The sequence below is a fragment of the Thamnophis sirtalis genome, unplaced genomic scaffold, assembly GCF_051295495.1.
Source record: "Thamnophis sirtalis isolate CommonGarterSnake01/CBP01778 unplaced genomic scaffold, rThaSir2_p1.2 scaffold_4, whole genome shotgun sequence".
Lineage (NCBI taxonomy): Eukaryota > Metazoa > Chordata > Lepidosauria > Squamata > Natricidae > Thamnophis > Thamnophis sirtalis.
Window position 1 is genome coordinate 123,168,318 of NW_028261384.1, and position 19,183 is coordinate 123,187,500.

Consider the following 19,183-nt stretch of genomic DNA (forward strand, 5'->3'; position numbering starts at 1 on the left):
GGGCTGAGATGGGTGTGGCCAGCTCAACGTCACTCATTCAGGGACAGCTGTGGGGCCCCGAGTGCTCTGCCAGCGAAAACCAGCTCTCGAGGTGTTTCCAGCTGTGACGGCCTCCTGCAACCCACTGCCAGTGAAAATGGGAGCTCAGGAGGGCTGCACACGGCTCTCCCAAGCTCAGTTTTCACTGGCAGAGGCACTGAGGACCAGTCCTTTGCTGTTTCCAGAGTGGCCCTATAGGCCAGATCAGGGCACCAGGCCTTGAGTTTGACACCCCTGATCTATCTAATTATTCATCTTCCATCTAATTATTCATTTAAATTCATTTATTCCATTCATCCATCCATCTATCATCTATCTATCTATCTATCTATCTATCTATCTATCTATCTATCTATCTATCTATCTATCTATCTATCTATCAATCATCTATCTCATCATCATCTATCTCTTCATTATCAATCTAGTCTATATAAAAGAAATCTCTAAACAACTGCAAAACAATTGATATTCAAGATGTAAGAAAATGGTTGGTCCGGTCACAGTGTTACCAAATGCCATAGGCTGCAAGGAAGCCCTTAGAAATGGATCCCATTGATTTCACAAGGCTTCGCGAACACCACCGTACTCAGATGGGGCCCCAAGTGTTGGAAAAGAAAGAGCCCAAAATGGAAAGCCCCACTGGAAATTGTCTTCCTGTGGGCTCAAGTCAGCAGACGACAAAAAAGAAGTCTAATGCCAGACAATGGCTATGAGCAGCTTGGGTAGGCCTTGGATTCACCCAAGGGTAGACTTTACTGCCTCGTGAGATCAAACTAACCGATATTGTCTGCTGCTTTGCTGAAGACCTCAGCTAGCTTGCCTGAAAATAATTTGACTGCCCCCTCCCCATATTCAAAACAGCAGAGAAAACTTAACTTTAAAATTTTAAAAACAATTCATTTGCCATTGAAGTGTTTCACAGTTCAGGCCTGGGCACCAGGGGGCACCAGATAGCCTTCAAAAGAAATTCCCAGGCTGCTAAACATAAGTTAGGAGGCGTCTTCCTCTAATCAGGGAAAAATAGCCATTATTTGCTTGGTAACCTGAACTAGAGTATCAGTTCCTGCCAGACAGTATGCTGGCTGGGGATGATAGGGATTATAGTCTAGCCCATCCAGAAGATCTTGATTTGGGAAGGCTGGGGAGCAGAGTATCAGTTGTTTCACCATCTTTATGAGGGGAGTGGCAGCTATGGGTTTGAGAACAGTATGTCAGAACAGTAAAATATGAATGTTTGAAAATGTCTTCTCCTCCAATTCTGCTTTCTTCACCACCACACATACACAAGCGCACACACATACACACCCCACACCCGTCCAGGAGCTTTCAAATCTAATGACATCAAACAACGTCTTGAATTGTATTCCGTGCCTGTGCTAAAGGAGGAGGGGAAACATTTGAAAACGTACGAAACTCAAAATTTATTTTCCTTTTGTGAGGTTTCTTTCTTTTTTTGCTGAACCAGAGCTAAAATGTCAGTTATCCAAAACAGCAGCATAAACAGGACTTGATCGTCAACATTCTGGAGTTATTGGGCATCGTTAAGGATAAACATTGAAGGCAGAAGAAAAAAAAAAAACACCCCCAGATTTCAGCTGGCGAAATAAACCAACATGTGTCCCACCCACACCCTATGAAAAATATTACCCGCCTATGTTAGAAATTCTATAAAACTTTAATCACAAATGAAGAGCTCTTACCTACTTAAAAACATTTATTCTTTCACTGAACCAAATTCTACCTGAATGAGAACAAAATTGGGGGCTGGCCTCAGAGCAGTAGTGAAACAGGTACCCGTGCCAACCCCAAAACAGAAGATAGCCTGGTGATGGTCAAGTTTCTAGTCCTCTTGTTTATTTTTTATTTTTTTATGTTTTCATAATCCCACCCACCGCATCCCTGTAGTCTAAAAGCTGATGACTATAAACCATTTGCAAATTCTAGGGATTATGAGGGTGACAGCTCTTTGATACATCTCCAGTAATCTCTGGCTGTGCCTTGCAGAACAGGGAAAGCACATGGGGATGCTTCGTTTCAAGTCATCTGCATTCTGGCCTGGTCTTAAAAAACAAAAAAAAAACAAAAAAACACCTCGGGGTGTTTGAAAAACAAGCCCATCTAAGGTGGTTTTCCCTTCTCTGTTTTCCAAGCTGCAGAGAAAAGTCCCTCAGGGGTTAGAATCCCTTCTCTGCAATCTGATCTGCATCCAGATCCAACCCTAAAGGGATCCAAGCACTCTGGGCAGAATAGAATGAAGGAATCAAGAATCCTCCCATAGTTCTCTCAAGTGGAGATTTCTCTCATGACAACAGAAACAAGGAAATCTTCCCTTTCCTGCTCTGTTCGCCTTTCCAGTGTTCAACTGCCAGGCCTATTACCCTGAGCCACCCTCGCTTGCTGCTTAGCATTGTTAGCCTTGCCTGTTGAGAACAGACATGGGGAGAAATAAGGGGAATTGTTTCATATTGGGCAGGATTAGGTTTAGTGACTCGTCCTCGGGGGGGAATTTAGGTCCAGGCTGGATGGGAGAGTAAATGCCGCCATTAACAGAAGGGTTTTCTTCTAAAAAGAAATCAGGGGAAGAAAGGTGGCCTGATACCATCTGTTCCAAACCCTGTGCAAATCCCATGAAGAACAAGGTTAATTAGCTTTCCACACCAGCCAGAATCCCAATTATTAGGCTTATACTAACAATATTATTTATGTTGGGAAACACTCCCCCCCCCCCCATCCTGCCCGGCATCTTAAAGGCAAAGTGGCAATTGAAGAGAAATCGAAGAAGAAATTAAGTGCTTTCCCTGCTGTCTCAAAATTAACGGCAGGACCAAAACCCATCTGGATGCGTCAGAGCTCAGAAAGTCGAGCGCCTTGAAAGTTTTCTTCCAAAATTAAAAAGCACCCCAGGCGCTTCTCTGAACCTAATCCAGTTTGGCGTAAAGAGAAACGAAGAACGTGAGATCGAGTCTGGCCATGGGAATCACCCTAAGGGAGAGTCCGGATCCTAAAGTGATCTGTGTGCATCGCTGCCCCTTTCCCCGCTTCAGCTGGGCACCTCGTATCATCTAAAAAGATGGACAACCAGAAAGATCTTGGTTCAAAAGATGGTGAGGGTAGCTAAAGCCAAGAAGCCTTCTCAGAGCTGGCTTCTTCCAGGTAAAATTGATGGCAGCACCCATCATTCTCAAGTCAATATGGTGGTAGGGGTGGTGGACCAACCCATTCTGGAGGATGCAAGGGGGAGATCAAGGGGGGGGGTGTAGAAAAATGGAATCTTCCTCCCAAGAGATAGGCCTTTAAGAAGTCTCATTAATTGCAGGAGGTAAATGGTGTTTCTTAATTACTCATTTACAAAATCCCCATTTTTTTTTTTTTTTGCTCAAGACCTATTCTGATAAACCACAGCCAGCAGAGGTTTTGCCAAGGAGAGCTTGCTTACCCACATAAACCTAAAACTTTCAGTCAAGTTTCTTTAGAAAACTTTCCACATAAACCCTAGTACCTTTTAGTGAGCGTTTCAGGATTCGTTTTGAAAGCGATCAAAACCTACGCCTTTCGAACTGTTTTTTAATGTTTCCTTGCATACCAAGGAAACGTGTACGTATTTTAGTGAAGGAGGTAGAAATTTTTTTTTTGAAAAAAAAAGAAAAGATTACTCCACACCAAGGATTATTGTCTTCTTCCTTAAGTCTTTGTTCAGGAACGACACTGAGACCCACCCCCAGTATTCTTGTTTTTTCCTATAAGACAGTACGTTTGCCATTAATTTAAAAATACCCAGCAATTTAAATACTATATGCAGCTTAAACATGGAGTTAGCTACTCGTCTGACGTCCCAAAAGGATAGAAAACAGTTCAAAAAATGCAAATAGGAGAATATCGATGCACAATCCTCTGAAAGTCCCACGTGTTCGAAGTCAGTTCTCCAAAGAGGATCCAAGACAGAAAATATAGGACGTGTTTCCAAGAGATGCCACAGAAATGCCTTGTTTTATGTGCTCAATGTAACATTCCGTTAAGAGGAGAAAACCCACCACCATCCCGCCATGTCTGCTCTCTTTTATCTGCTGCCAGCTTGTTTTTTCCTATCTATGTTCTAAAAAAAGAAAATCTGGGGAATCATGGACCCAATTTTCCTCGGCGTATCTCCCATCGACGACCAAGTTTAATCTTTCCCTACCCCCCCTCCATTCGTGGACTGTTGTTCCTATGAAGCCAGCTTCCCACCCAAACCTCGACCGTTTCCCTGTAATTGGATCTCCCTGCCACACAATCCCCACGTGTGCTAACAAGCCCTCAGTTCCCTTCCCCTGCAATGCTGCCCTCAAGGGCATGGTGCCCATCAACCTTGGTGTGCAACAACTGGTGCTGTTGGAAGGCGAGGTGGTGGAAGAACCTCTTCGAGCAGACGGGGCAGGAGAAGGCCTCTTCTTCCTTAGACCTGCTGTGGACCTTGGTGTGGGCGGTCAACCGCTTGGCCGTCCGGAAGGCCTTGCCACAATGGAGGCATCGGTGGCGCCTCTTGTCCGTGTGGATGTGAAGGTGGTTCTTGAGAGCCAGAAGGTTGTAGAAGTCCCTCTGGCAAGTGGGGCAGTGGTAGAGTCCGGTCGCGTGGGCCTTCTTGTGATTTAGCAGACTACCAGGATGGCGGTATGTCCGCTCACAGCTATGACACTTGTAAGGCTGATCATCCAGCAGCTTGCCTTTAGGAGTGTCCCCTCTTTCCTCGGCTTGATGCTTTCTTAGATGGTGCATCAGATCCCTGGAGGCCCGGTAAGCTTTGCCGCAATCCGAGCACTCCAAACGTTTCTTTCCACGCACGCGACTGGGGTTCTTTTGGGAGGCGTGGTTGCGAAAGCGTTTGGGCCGCGGCTGGCTCTGCAGAGTCCCGGCGGGGGCCTCTCCGGGGTTGTTCCCCTGGTCCCTTTCACAATCCGCTTTAGTTCTTTCAGGCTCTTGCCCTGCCATGACCTTGCTGCAAGGACGGGGCCGGCGCTGGTGCCTCTGCAGCTGCCGTTGCCACTTGAAGGCTTTGCCGCAGTCGGGACACTGGTGACGTTTCACCTCGTAGTGGATGCGTTGGTGGTTCTTCAGGGACATGAGGTTGGGGTAAGCCTTGCTGCACAAGGCACAGGTGAAGTGCCCGACCTTGTGGCTCTTCTGGTGGTTGAGCAAACTGCCTGCGTGGCGGTACGAGCGCCCACATTGCCCGCATCTATATGGACGCTCTTCGGGGTTTGGAAGCTGCTTAGCAGGGGCCCGAAGGAGCGGGAAGGTCTCTGCCTTGCCAGCCCGCTTGGCCCGAAGGGGCCGTTGGACCGAGTGGAAAGCAGGCTCCGGCCTCCTGTCCCAATGCACGTGCTGGTGGCTGGCCAGTTGCTTCTGGAGCCGGAATGCCTTGGGGCACTCGGTACATCGGTAGCGTTTGGTTTCAAAGTGGGTGCGGTTGTGGTTTTTGAGGGCCATGAGGTTGTAGAACTGCTTCTGGCAAATGCTGCAATGGAAGAGGCCTGTCTTGTGGGTCTGTTTGTGGTTGATGAGGCTGCCGGCGTGCTTGTAGCTGCGTCCACAAACACCACACTGGAAGGGGCGTTCTGAGAGAGAGTCTTCCTCTTCTGCCTGAGAGACCTTCTCCTCTCCAGCTCCTTCCCCCTGTTTCTTCATTGTCTCCATTTCTTCTATTGCTTGGTGGGCCTCCTCCTTCTCATTCCCCTCTCCAGGAACATCACATTCCTGAGCTTCTCTGCCCTCCAACAGGCCTGAGCTCAACTCTCCTCCTTGTTCCACTTTTACTTTTCCTGCAGGAGGGGCAAGAAAAGAATTGCTTGGAGGAGCTTCTCCATTTTGGGAAGCCCCACATGGCTCATCTTTCAGCCTCTCGTAAACGCAAGGCAGCCCCCTTTCCACAGCCGGGACCGGGTGTCGGAGTTGGGGGACGCTGCTGTTCAACTTGCATCTTGGGTGGTTTCGAAGGTGATTCCTATAGGCAGACAAGTTACGGTACTGCCGACAACAGACGCTGCACTGGTAATCGCCAATCAGGTGGATCTTTTTGTGATTGACTAAGCTGCCACCATGGCGGTAGGTCTTGCCACATTGACCACAAGCGTAAGGTCGGCTGTCCAGCAGGTCATCAGCAAGAGGAAGTGTTTCCACCAACGGTGGGGGTAGAGGGGGCGGGTCATCCTCTATACGCAGAGCTCGCCGGAGCTGGATGGAAGTATCGGCCAAGGCCGCCGCTTTCTCTTCCAGATGCCCGTTGCTGTGTTCTTCCAAGCTGGACATATCGTCAAATGTCTGTCCACAGTAACCACAGATGTGCGAGAGGAGCTGGTCCTCCTCTGGATCCCCTCCATCATCCAGCTGCTCTTCCGCTTCTGTTTTCAGCACATCCGGGTTGTCGCCCTGACTTTCATCCTCCTCATGCAAGAGGCTGTGGTGATGCTGAAGGGTCTCTTCGCTGGGGAAGATCATGCCGCAGAGGCTGCAGAGGAACGGTTGTTCCTCAGCATGGTCTTTGGGGTTGTCCTGGCTGGATGCTGTGGCCTTGGCATGCCCGTGGAAATGGTGTTTTAGAGCGAGGAGGGTGGGATACTCTTTAGGGCAGACAGAACATTGGAAGATGCCAGCTTGATGGGTCTGTCGGTGGTCAATCAAGGTTTTGGCCTGGTCGAAGCCCAGACCACACTGCTCACAGAGATAGGGGAGGCTTTCAGAATCGGCAGGCAACGGGGAAGATGCTTGTGATTGGGACTGCCAGCTATTGTCCGTGGCATCTTTTTCCAGAACACTGCAACTATCTCTTAGCTGCTCTGCCAAAGATAAAATCATAGGCATGGCAGCGCCAGCTTCAGTGCCAGTCTCCTCGTTGGCAGTCACCAGTGTCTCGGACAGTCCTCTCCTGGGTCTCTGATGGCCACGCAAGTGGCTTTTAAGGGAGGCCACGTTTTGGAAGTGTTTGCTGCAAAGCGAACAGCTGAAGTCGCCCGTCTGGTGCGTCTGCTTATGATTGATGAGGCTTCCCGAGTGCCGGTATGACTTGCCACACAGTTCGCACTCGTAGAGACGCTGGATGGGAAGAGGTGGGTCGGTTCCTTCCGCCACCCCTTCCAAACGTTCCCCTTCGCTGCTGTGCTGCATGGCGTGAGTCTGCAGGTCAGCCAAGGTAGGAAAGGCCAACCCGCACTGGTGACAAATGTGAGGCGTCTCTGAGGCCGGGAGGATGTCCTCAGCCACCGTTGCCCCATTCTCCAGGGCTTCTACGTCCTGTTTAATAGTCTGAAGGAGATCTGCTTCCTGACAGTGAAGGACGCCAAGCTTAGGCTCCTCAGCCACCTCAATGTCCTCTGTGCAGGGCAGATGGTGCAGCTGATGAAGCTGGAATTCAGCCTCCTCCTCAAAACTCTCTCTGCCATTAGCGGAGGTTAAGCCGTCCCCTAATTCTTTGCCCCGCATGCGGGCGGCCCGCAAATGGACACGGACGTGGTTCCGGAGTGCCATGAGGTTGGAGTATTGTTTGGGGCAGATGGAGCACTGGAAGATTCCCGTCTGATGAGTGTGGCGATGGTTCACCAGACTACCTCGGTGGCGATAACTCCGTCCGCAGTCTTCACACCGGTAGGGTCGCTCTTCCTCCCCGAGAGTCCTTTCTTCCTCTTCCTTGAGACAGGCAGCTGGTCCTTTCCAGGCATCCGAGGGCTGAGTTGGGCAGTCGTCAGGGCAGTCCTGCGCTTTTGGTGCGTCCAGGATCCCAGACAGGTGCTGGGAGGCCTCTTCTGGGGTCGAGGAGTTGAGCTTGGACTTGAGGTGTACCCGCAAGTGGTTCTTCAAGGCAGCCAAATTATACAACTGTTTTGAACAGACGGTACAACTGTACACCCCAATCTGGTGGCTCTTCCGGTGGTTAATGAGGCTCCCTGCATGGCGGTATGTCCTCCCACAGTCCCCGCAGCGGAAAGGCCGCTCTTCAGACATGGGAAAGGCTTCCTCGCTCTTCAGACGGGCTTCCCAAGCTTCATTGGAGCTGGGGGCTGCTTGGAAAGGGCTGCTGCCCTCATCCTCTTCTTCTTCATCTGCCTCCTTTGGGTAAAGGCAACTGTGTTCCTTCAACTCCTCCTCGTCGGCAAAGGTCCCGCCACAGCGGACACACAGCTCTCCATCTGGATTACAGCGTTCTCCACCACCGGTCTTGGAGGCATCTTTGAGGCTGCAGGGCACCCTATCCCCGAATCCTGTGCCCATGGGAGGTGGCTGATAGATGTCCAACTTTGCTGATGTTTCTATGGAGTCCTCCTCCCAAACATCGTGCTCCGAATCCTCCCAAGCTGACGGGTCTGCGGACTTGCTCTCTTCCTGGCTGTGGGCTTTCTGGTGGCTCAGCAGTTCGGAGGGCAACCGGAAGGCTTTGTGGCAAAAGCGGCACTTGTAGGGCCGATACTCCGAGTGGAGACGGGCGTGGCTTCTGAGGGCCATGAGGTTGGAGAACTCCTTGTAGCACATGGCACACTGATAGATCCCCAGCGTGTGGCTCTGCTTGTGATTGGTCAAGCTGCCAGCATGTTTGTAAGCCTTGTCACACTGGTTGCATTTGTAGCGGCGCTCGTCCTCCAGGGCAGCCAGCAGTCCAGGCTCCTCCCCACCCCCGTCATGCTCCGGGAGCAGATCCTGATTCTCCTGTTCATTCTTCATTGGAAACTCTTGCTGAGAAAAGTTGGCTGGCACCACCGACTCAGCAATGTACTTCTCCAGGTTGGACAACAGGCTCCTGCTACTGCCTTCCATCCCAGAATGGGAGTCCACATCTGGAGAAGACGTGCCCTGGCCCCTTTGGAAGCTGTAACTCCCATCCCTCCTGCCTTTTTCCTCCTGCTCCTGGATGGCCTGAGCTGGGCAGTGGTGGCTTGGAAGCTGGGATGAAACTCGGAAGCTTCTGCCGCAGTCCGGGCATTTGTGACGCTTCTCTTCCATATGAGTGCGCAAGTGGCTCTTCAGGGACATGGGATTGGAGAAGTCTTTGTGGCACAGCAAGCAGCGGTAAAGGCCTACCTCATGGGTACGGCGGTGATTCACCAGGCTGCCGGCGTGGCGGTAGCTCCGCGGGCACTGCTTGCATTTGTACGGCCGCTCCTCTTGACCCACAGGCGGCTCACTGCTCAGAGCAGCATCGCCTTCAGCCATTGCTCACGTCCAAAGTCCTTCTTAATCCTGGCACTCTTTAAAGAGGAAGCCACGGGCATTTGGAAGCACCCCTCGGTCTCATTGCAGAGCTTCGGGTCCCCTCTTCTCACCCAACCATTCCAAGACCTGCAGAGACAAAGAGGGGCAGTAATGAGGAGGAATCCCCTGGAGTGAGCATCGCTGGAACCAAGAAATAAGTTAAATGCCACAAATCACATCTTTGCATAGAGCAAAGTGTTTCTCAACTTTGGCAGATTTAAGGCATGTGGGGTTCAACTCCCAGAACTCCCCAGTCGGCACATTGGCTAGGGAATGCTGGGAACTGAAATCCACAAAACTTAAAAGAGTTGCTAAGGTTGAGAAACACTGGGGCAGAGTCGAGACTGAGTTGGTTTTCGATTTCCTGTACAGAATTTCAGTTCATGTTTCATGTCAAACACCCCCCAAAAAGGATGGGCGACCTATGGTATACAAGTAATCCTCGACTTATGACCTCAATTGAGCTCAGAATTTATGTTGCTAAGTGAAAATTTTTGTTAAGTGAATTTCACCCCATTTTACCACTTTTCTTGCCACATTTATTAAGCGAATCACTGCAATTCTAAAATCAGTAACATAGTTGTTAAGTAAATCTGGTTTCTGCATGGACTTCGCATGTCAGAAAGTCACAAAAGGGGATCACATGACCCCATCATACTGCAACTGTCATAAATATGAACCAGTTGTCAAGCATCGAAATTTAAATCACGTGCAATGATTATAATTGTGAAAAATGGTCATCATCAGTGGTAGTATTTCAACCGGTTTGGACTGGTTCAGCCGAACCAGTAGCAGAAATTTTTGGTAGTTCGGAGAATACCACCCATCTGGTTGGCCCCGGCCTCCCACCCCCATCGTTCCGTCTTATGTTCCCTTGTTTTTTTAGCTCGGCTGATTTGAGCGGCAGAAAGGACTGCTGTGCCTCAGCTGCGTTAAAAAAACAGCTCAGCTCAGCAGCGCTGACACCGAGGGCGGTCTTGAGTGCTGCAAGCAGTCGCGAAGCACTCTCTCACAGAACTGGCAGGAAATGATTTGGAATCCCACCACAGGTCATAAGTTGCTTTTTCAGTGGCATTATAACTTTGAATGGTCACTAAATGAACTGTTTAAGTCGAAGACTACCTGTAATAGGTAACATACAAACTGGTAATCAGAGAGGAAGTGAAAAAAACCTGGATATCTTATCAGTATCTTACAGTATTTAACAGAGATGGGAAGCCTTTTTCCGTAAGGGATGCCTAATTTTCTAAGGGGAATTGGCAGCAGGTGGACTGGGTAAGAATCAAACTGCTTTCACTATAGGCCATCACTATATGCCACAGTTCATTTAGTGAGCATTCTGTCACTCTTAATTTAGTAATAATTTAATTGATAGAGAGAGATTAAGGCTTCCTAGAGCAGTGTTTCTCAATCTTGCCCACTTTAAGATGTGTGGACTTTAATTTCCAGAATTCCTGAGTGAGAAAGTTGGTTGTGGAACTCTGGGAGTTGAAATCCACACGGTTGAAAAACACTGCTTTAGAGCTTGATGATGTAATTGTAGAATTCCCCCCCCCCAACTCCTTTTGTTGTTCCACTTATTTAATATTTTTAAATTCTTTCTTACACTGGGTCATTTCCTGCCCCCCCCACTCCCCCTCCCCAATATTCAGAGCCAGCCAACATACTGCCCATCCGTTACATCACTTAATTAAGAAAAACTCTGCCCAAAATGCAGATGATGTTAATTATGGATAGCTTTTTATTTAGCTCAGGATTCCTTCGGGGCAGTTTCTTAAACAGACTTTTCCCCTCTGATTTCTTTCCTTATTTATATATTTTTGCCACTTCACTACTGTTTAAGAATCCTTTTAGTCGTCTCTTTTGCACCATCTGAAAGATCTAAACCACATTAGTATCATCTGCAAGCTTGTGCGTAAACATTCAACCAGGGTGCTCTTTCCTGCAGTTTCAAAGATATTTTTAGAAGTAAGGATGCAGCTTCACCAAAAAGAACCATTAAAAGGAAGAGATCTGCTTCTCCCTCCCCCCCCCCCCCCGCTTCATTAATAGGAAGTTGTGCCTTCAAGTCAGTCTTGACTTCTGGCGAGTCACCTGAAGTTTTCTTGACAATTGCTTTTCAGGAGAGTTTTTCTTGGTACTTTTATTTCTAGATCTGAGAGGAAGTCACTGCACTGGCTTCATGTCCAACCCAGAGATTTCCACCTTCGTGTCTGAAAGAATTACACCAGCTGTCCTCGACTTACAACACAGTTTGCTTAGGGACTGTTTGAAATTACAATGGCACTGAAAAGAGAGACGTAGGGTCATTTTTCACACTTCTGGCCGTTGCCAGCATCCCCATGGCCATGTGATCATAATTCAGTCACTCGGCAACTGACTCATATTTATGACGGTTGCAGTGTCCTGGGGTCACATGATCCCAGTTGACTCTGATAAGCAGAGTCAACGGGGGAAGCCAGATTCACTTAACAACTGTGTTACTAACTTAACAACGGCAGTGATTCGCTTACCAACTGTGACAAGAAAAGTCATAAAATGGGCCAGAACTCATTTCACTTAGCAACAGAAATTCTGGGCTCAATTGTGGTTGTAAGAAGAGGATTACCTGTTGGGTTTTTTTTCTTTTCTTTTTTTTAGAAGGACAAAGCTTTTATGAGGTTACACACTAAAATGCTCCCACCCTCCAGAGAGGGAAAAGCAACAGGAAGACAACAGGAAAAAACACAGTGCCCACTTAGTCTAGAGCAGGAGCAGAGGGTGTCAAATTCAAGGTCCACAAGCTGGATCTGGCCCGCAGGGTGCTTGGATCTGGCCCAAGGGTCCACCCCAGAAGGAGTGAAGGACTGGCCCAAGGTGCCTCTGCCAGGGAAAACAGAGATTGGAAGGTTGCGCGCGGGCCGGCCGAGTTCTGTTTTCAGTGGCAGAGGGCTGCAGGAGGTTGTCACAGCCGAAAATGGATGTAGAACGGACCATGCCCCCCTGGCCACGCCCCCCACTGAGGTCAAACACAACCCTGATGCAACCCTCATTGAAATCAATGTTGACACCCCTGGTCTAGAGCAGTGTTTCTCAACCTTGGCAACTTGAAGAAGTCTGGACTTCAACTCCCAGAATTCCCCAGCCAGCGAATGCTGGCTGGGGAATTCTGGGAGTTGAAGTCCGGACATCTTCAAGTTGCCAAGGTTGAGAAACACTGGTCTAGAGGACTAGTCCCCAATGGGACAATACTAAAATGCATAAGCTTTTGTGAACTGCATCACGATCACTACCATACAGCAGGAATACCCAACCTCCAGACTGAGGCCCATTACCTGGCTGCGGCTCATTCAAAACCGGTCCATGCAAATGGTGGGTGAGCACACAAGCGCATGTAGCTCCAGTTTTGCGAGCAGCGAGCACACATGAAGCTCCATCCGTGTGAGTGGCAGGCACCCGCAGGCGAAGCTCCATTTGCATGCAATCATCACTCACAAAAATAGAGCTGTGCGCGCTCATGTGTACATGCCAGCCACTTGCACATAAACACACACCCCACCACTCCCGCGGGCCACTAAGCTGGAAAGATTGGGGAACGCTGCCTTACAGCAGACTTTCTGAATGATTGTTTTGGCAATTGAAGGAAGAACTGCTGAACTCACATAAAGCAAATGGCTTCAGCCCATCTCTACACACAAAAAATGGGGGTTTTATACCAGGACAATCATTAAGTGATAAGGTACTTGAAATCCATCATCACTAAGTTGCATCTACATAATCAACCAGTTTTCCTCTCTTCCTCATCCCAGTTCAAAACCTAAGTGTAGCTACTCCAAGTGAAACTAAAGCAAGTGAGGCCTAATACCACTCCATAAAGCCCTAGTAAGACCACGCCTTGAGTACTGCATCCATTTTTGGTGACCACTCTATAAAAAAGATGTTGTGACTCTAGAAAGAATGCAGAGGAGAAAAACCAGGATGATTAGGGGACTGGAGGATAAAACACGGTATGATAGCAGTGTTCCAATATCTCAGCGGTTGTCAAAAAAGGAGAGGGTCAACCTGTTTTCCAAGGCACCCTGAAGGCCAGACAGGAATAATGGATGGAAAATGAACAAGAAGAGATTCAACCTAGAAATAAGGAGAAACTTTCTGACAGTGAGAACAATCAACCAATGGAACACAATTTGTTGGACTTGTGATTGGACTGCCAACTGTCAGAAATTGTGTAGGGTCTCCCGCTTTGACTAGATGACCTCCAAGGCCCCTTTCCAACTCTATTAATCTGTTATTCCAAGTGGAGCTCATGAAAGCTCTTGCCTTTTAATAAAGTTTGGCTTGTCCACAAAGGTGTTTTCAAACTTCTTCCGTCAACTTCAACCTCCAAGCAATTTTTGGGTCCCTGTAAGTGGGAAAAGCTCAGGCTCCTGGAAATGATGTTGGAGTGGCTGCCTGAGTTTACTTTGGCCAGTCGTGCTAATGAGGATTACTGTGAATACTGTCACCCACCACAATAAACCGCAATCCACAGTTTTCAAGCCATAGTAGTTCAGTTTACACAATATGTTGGGACTGTGAGACTCTTGACTCTTGGTCACGAATTAAGTACCACAGGTAGTCCTCGACTTACGACCACAAAAGATGCAAAAGTTCTATTGCTAGGCGAGACAGTGAAGTGAACGTTGCCCCATTTTACGACTTTTCTTGCCGCAGTTGCTAAGTGAATCGCTGCATTTGTTAAGTTAGTAACCCGGCTGTAAAGTGAATTTGGCTTCCCTATTGACTTTGCTTGCCAGAAGTTCACAAAGAGTGACCACATGACTCCGGGACATTGAAATCGTCATAAATATGAGCCAGTTGCCAAGCATTCAAATTTTGATCCCATGACCAAGAAATGCTGCAACGGCCGTGTGAAAAATGGTCCTAAGTCACTTTTTTCAGTGCCGTAGTTAACTTCGGTCATTAAATAAACTATTGTAAGTTGAGAACCTGCTGTATTTTCCCTCGGAATGGCACCTCTGTGAAGAAGACTGTTACATGTACGTATGTATACATGTATGTGCTCTAATTTTCCTACCTCCCTCTTTTATAATGTCTTCCCTCAGGAACCAGCCATTATCAAAACAGAAAAAGGAGCATTACAAACATTACCACTTATGAAAAACAGAATGATCTCTGGAATACCGACTTCTTAGAAAGAGGTCACATCAGGACACCAGAGGAAATGTTGTTATGCCCCGGTTGTAGACTTCCTGGAAATATTTGACTGGTTGTGACAGGTATTAAGAATATTGATTATTCACTCTTTGGTTCTTACCACACCATCATATTATGAAAGCAGTGACCCAAAAATATAGCAATGGTTGTTGCTCAGGTTATTTTGCAGGGGGGGGGGGTTCTTATTACATGAGTGTTGTTCTCTTCCTTCAGGGAGTAATTTGATAAGATGGGAAAGGTTTTATAACAAACAAACGTAGGTGTTAGCTAGCGCCTAAAATAAAAGCTGCTCCAACAACAAATGTACTAAATGAACCTCACTGGCTTTTTAAAACCTTAATCAGCAAGTTTCAGCTTCTGGGCCCTAAAACCAAGGTAAGAAGAGTGGACACAATACAATCAAGTGACCTCAAATTATGAAATCCTCAACTTGTGGGTGGGGTGTGAAAAAACTGATTTTTATTGCATCGACATCAAGGTAAAGGTTCCCTTTGCACATATGTGCTAGTCGTTCCCGACACTAGGGGGCAGCGCTCATCTCTGTTTCAAAGCTGAAGAGCCAGCGCTGCCTGAAGACGTCTCCAGGGTCATGTGGCTGGCACGACTAAATGCCGAAGGCGCACGGAACGCTGTTACCTAAAGGTGGTTCCTATTTTTCTACTTGCATTTTTATATGCTTTCAAACCGCTAGGTTGGCAGAAGCTGGGGCAAGTAACGGGAGCTCACTCCGCTGACCTTTCTGATTGACAATCTCAGCGCGTTAGCCACTGAGTCACTGTGTCCCCTTCAACAAAAAGTACCCTTCTCCAATTGGATGCCTTACACAGCATATTGGAATAATTCCCATTCTCTAAGAACAGAAAGACTGGGAATTGTGTTTTGAAAGGGACAGGAAACTAACTACAGGTCAGAAATGTAGGATTTTCTGATACAGAACAAAATGCTAGTTTTGTATCTCCTTCTAAGAAACAAGGTCCTTAGGTAGGTCTAATAAACTAAGCATCTCAGATCCCAGAGTATAGCAATAGCAGTAGACTTATATACCGCTTCATAGGCCTTTCAGGCCTCTCTAAGCGGTTTACAGAGAGTCAGCATATTGCCCCTAACAATCTGGGCCCTCATTTTACCCACCTCGGAAGGATGGAAGGCTGAGTCAACCCTGAGCCGGTGAGATTTGAACCGCTGACCTGCTGATCTAGCAGTAGCCTGCAGTGCTGCATTTAACCACTGCGCCACCTTGGCTCTATGATTTCACCAGATGTCACTCTTTTATTCATATTCTGCTCAATAGCATAAATTTCCTTGTATGTACGTCTTCTCTCCTACTCAATTATTTCATTCTAATCATAAGGCACAAGGAGAGATCCAGGAAGTACAGAAGTACTTTAAGCTGAATTTTTCTCACTCAATAACAACAACAAAAAACATGGGTTTATAATAAACAGAGCTATAGTGCACAAAGGTTTTATTTAAATTACTCTGGATCCAGCTCCAGATGATTGGGCCTGTAACACCCTCAGCCCTGAACCTCACCATGCAAAAATTGCAGGTAGTGGGAGTTCATTAGGCTAGAAAAACTATGCACTGAATACACGTGAACGCATGCACGCAGGGACACAAACATGTTTCCTCACCTGTCAGATCATTCTGAATTTTCCAGTTCAGCACAACATTCATTTATCAGGAGCCACCGACACAAACGTCCTTCCTCCCAAAACAGGGAATACGGCTCAGAGCCAGACATATTAATGTACATTTAAAACACGGCACAAAACGCGTTGAGCGATGAGTGGTGTCGAGTTAGTTCTTCCCCCCTGGTTTTTCTGGGGCCGACTTTTAAAGCTGCTCCACCTTTCTCCAAAAGCCAAAGGCATTCAAAGCGACATCCCTTCAGGATCCAGGCAAGTCTTCAGAGCCCCATCTTCAGAGCAGGAGGTTATCCAGGAAGCAGCTGAAGAAGAGGCTGAAGGAGAAGAAGACAGGAGGAGGAGACCCTGAGTGCTGAGAGAAGAGAAGAGAGTGAGAGGAGCTGGACCTCCAACCATAGGATCCAGTGCATTTCAGGACATCCCAGCGGGAAGCACCCCGTTCAAGTTGGGCAGCAACAGCAGCAGCCCGCAAGTAAATTCCAGGCTTTCCTAAGGCGTCGGGAGGATGCCGCGATCAGCAGCTGCGAGCGGGTCCGAAAACCCTGAGATTCGGATCCAGGAGCACGAAGGGTCCCCAGGCCCTCGTTTCCTCGGGAGGCTCCAGGCGGACGGGCGGGTTTCACAATCCGCGACGGGTCCCGCCCTGAGGTAGAAGAGAGGCCCCACGAGGGCCCTCCATTTCCCGGCAAGAGGAACCCTTCGCCTCCCGTTCGGCAAGCAACGGACGGATCGAGCGGAGGGGGAACTAAACGGACGAAGGGGGAAAGCGAGGCCAAATCCTCTCAGGGGCCCCTCGGCAGACCCGCCGTTCCCTATTGACGGGGTCCCGCAACACCGGGCTGGGCGGCCCCGCAACGCCTCCGGGCCTCCAAACCCCGGGATTTACTGTTAGGAGTCCCGCAGGAGAGGGCAACAACAAATACTTCCTTTTGTTGCTAGGAAACAGGAAATGTGCACCCGTTCAAAGCGTTCCCCCTGCCTGATTGGACGGGGACAGACTTCCGGTGGCGCCTTTTCTCTATGGTAGCCACAGCGTCCTTTTTCAAAAACAATCCTCCCCACTCCTCATTACACACCCCAATATCATATCATATATATTTATATAAGTTTAAACGCGTATTTCGGGTAAGCATGTACAAATCTCCCGTTATGCTTTCGGGAGGCCTAGGAGGAAAACTTTCTCGGGGTGAGTGGGATGGGCGGAGTGGTTGGCGGGTAGAACCGTTTCGTTAGAACGGAAGTGCCAAAACGAGTATGAAGCGTTCTTAGCGTCTCTATCTCCAGGTGGACCGGCCGCTCTATTGTCCCGTTTCCGGTCTGAGATGGAACGGGTTGTCCGATTTCCCAACGGTGTGTTAGCGATTCCGCGATAGAGATTCCAAAGGGTAGAGCGGCGCTGAAAAATCTGACATTAAAGAGAATATTGAACAATAGAAGCGCGCGTCAAACGTTCTCAGAAGTTCCGTTTGCATCTTTGATTTTTTTTATTTTTTTTTTAAAAAAGAATCGCCTCTTCTGAAGGGTTACAAAACATATAAGGCTAGAAACCCTGGAACTGTCTATGGAGATTCATTCATCCTGGTCATGGTTGTTCCAAAAGTGTTTTTTTCAAGAGGCATATGGACTTTCTGTTTTTTCTTTGAAGACGTTTCGCTTCTCATCACTCCCCACCCCACCTTACAGTCAGAGCTGAAGAAGCCTCTTGGATGAGAAGCAAATAAAAACCTGAAAGTCCAGTTGCCTCTTGAAAAAAATCATCTTTGAGACTTGGACTGTAGTGTAGTCTTTACTGTCATTGTACATCATGTATACAACGAATACAGAATGGACTATAAAGCATCTCTATTGTGCTTTATAATCACATTTTCTCTCTCCTTAGCCAAAGGAGAGCCTTGACCTCAGAGCGGCTCCTGAACAAAATGTATCCCAGGAAATCCCCCCACCCTCCAGGTGCTATTCACTTCTTGTTGCAATGAAAAGGAACAGCAGCAACAGAAACAAAGCAAATCTCGTGAAAGCAGCTGGTTTTATTGCAGGCGAAGAGATCCAGTGTCTTTCTTCTCTAGCCTGTTAGAATTAGCTCCAATCCTCATTCATGTCTGGGGATTTCTTCCCGTGCCACACATTTTGCAAATAGGTTTAGCAAGTTTAACATTTGGGGATGGAAGACCACGCCGGAACGAAAAGGAAATCCAGGGGGGGGGGATCACCCTGTGAAGATGTCAGTGGAGATTCTCAGTCACCCAGGTCATAGCTGTCTCAAAGGTGTTCCCCCCCCCCGCAAAAAAAGGCAACTGGACTGTTGTTTTTTCCTTTGAGGAGGAAGAGGAGAAAAGAAGAATAAGGAGGGGAAGAGGAAGGAGAAGGGGAAGAGGAGGAGGAAGAAGAAGAGGGGGAGAAGGGGAAGAGGAAGGAGAAGAGGAAAAAGAAGAGGGCAAGAGGAAGGAGAATGAGAAGAGGAAGAAGAGGGGGAGGAAGGGAAGAGAAAGGAGGATGAGAAGAGGGGGAGGAGAGGAAGAGAAAGGAGAATGAGAAGAGGAATAAGAAGGGGAGGAGGGGAAGAAGAAGAGGAAAAAGAGGACGGGAAGAGGAAGGAGAATGAGAAGAGGAAGAGGGGGAGAAGAGGGCAGGGGGAAGTAGTAGTTTCGTTTCTCATCCAAGAAACTTCATCGGTTGATCAATCGATTCACCAACGGATGAAGTTTCTTGGATGAGAAACGTTTTCTTCATCTTCTTCCTTAAAGAAAAAAACAACCATAATTCCCTATTGCCGGAAGTGCCCGGTTCTCCTCCATGAAGCTGAGAAACACTTCGGCCTGCCACGAAGCACCTCTTGGAAGCGCGGGGGCTCCTACAGCTTCCTTATTTCCTTTCATTACCCAAACTAGGCAATACGATCAGCGCTAACCTCTTGGACGCCCCCCACCACCAAAAAAAATCTGGTGCACCCTCCAAACGGTTCCCCCGCAGCGGCTTCACCACACTTCCGCTTGGTGCAACGCCTGGGCTCTTCCTCTGACTGCCCCGCCCCACTCCACCCCGCCTCTCCTTACCCCTTTCGTATCCCCCCCCCATCACCCCCCCCC

General features: G+C 48.2%; 1 protein-coding gene across 1 annotated transcript; it reads right to left on the reverse strand.

Annotated features, from left to right (window-relative positions):
• Window positions 1–1,441: 1,441 nt before the first annotated feature.
• On the reverse strand, window positions 1,442–17,002 carry ZNF646 (zinc finger protein 646). Its single transcript, XM_014062088.2, has 2 exons — window positions 16,083–17,002; window positions 1,442–9,339 (listed from the first exon to the last, which is right to left on the reverse strand). Exon 2 carries the CDS (start codon window positions 9,211–9,213, stop codon window positions 4,333–4,335), a length of 4,881 nt encoding a protein of 1,626 aa, XP_013917563.2. The 5' UTR covers window positions 9,214–9,339; window positions 16,083–17,002; the 3' UTR covers window positions 1,442–4,332.
• Between the last annotated feature and the right edge of the window lie 2,181 nt (window positions 17,003–19,183).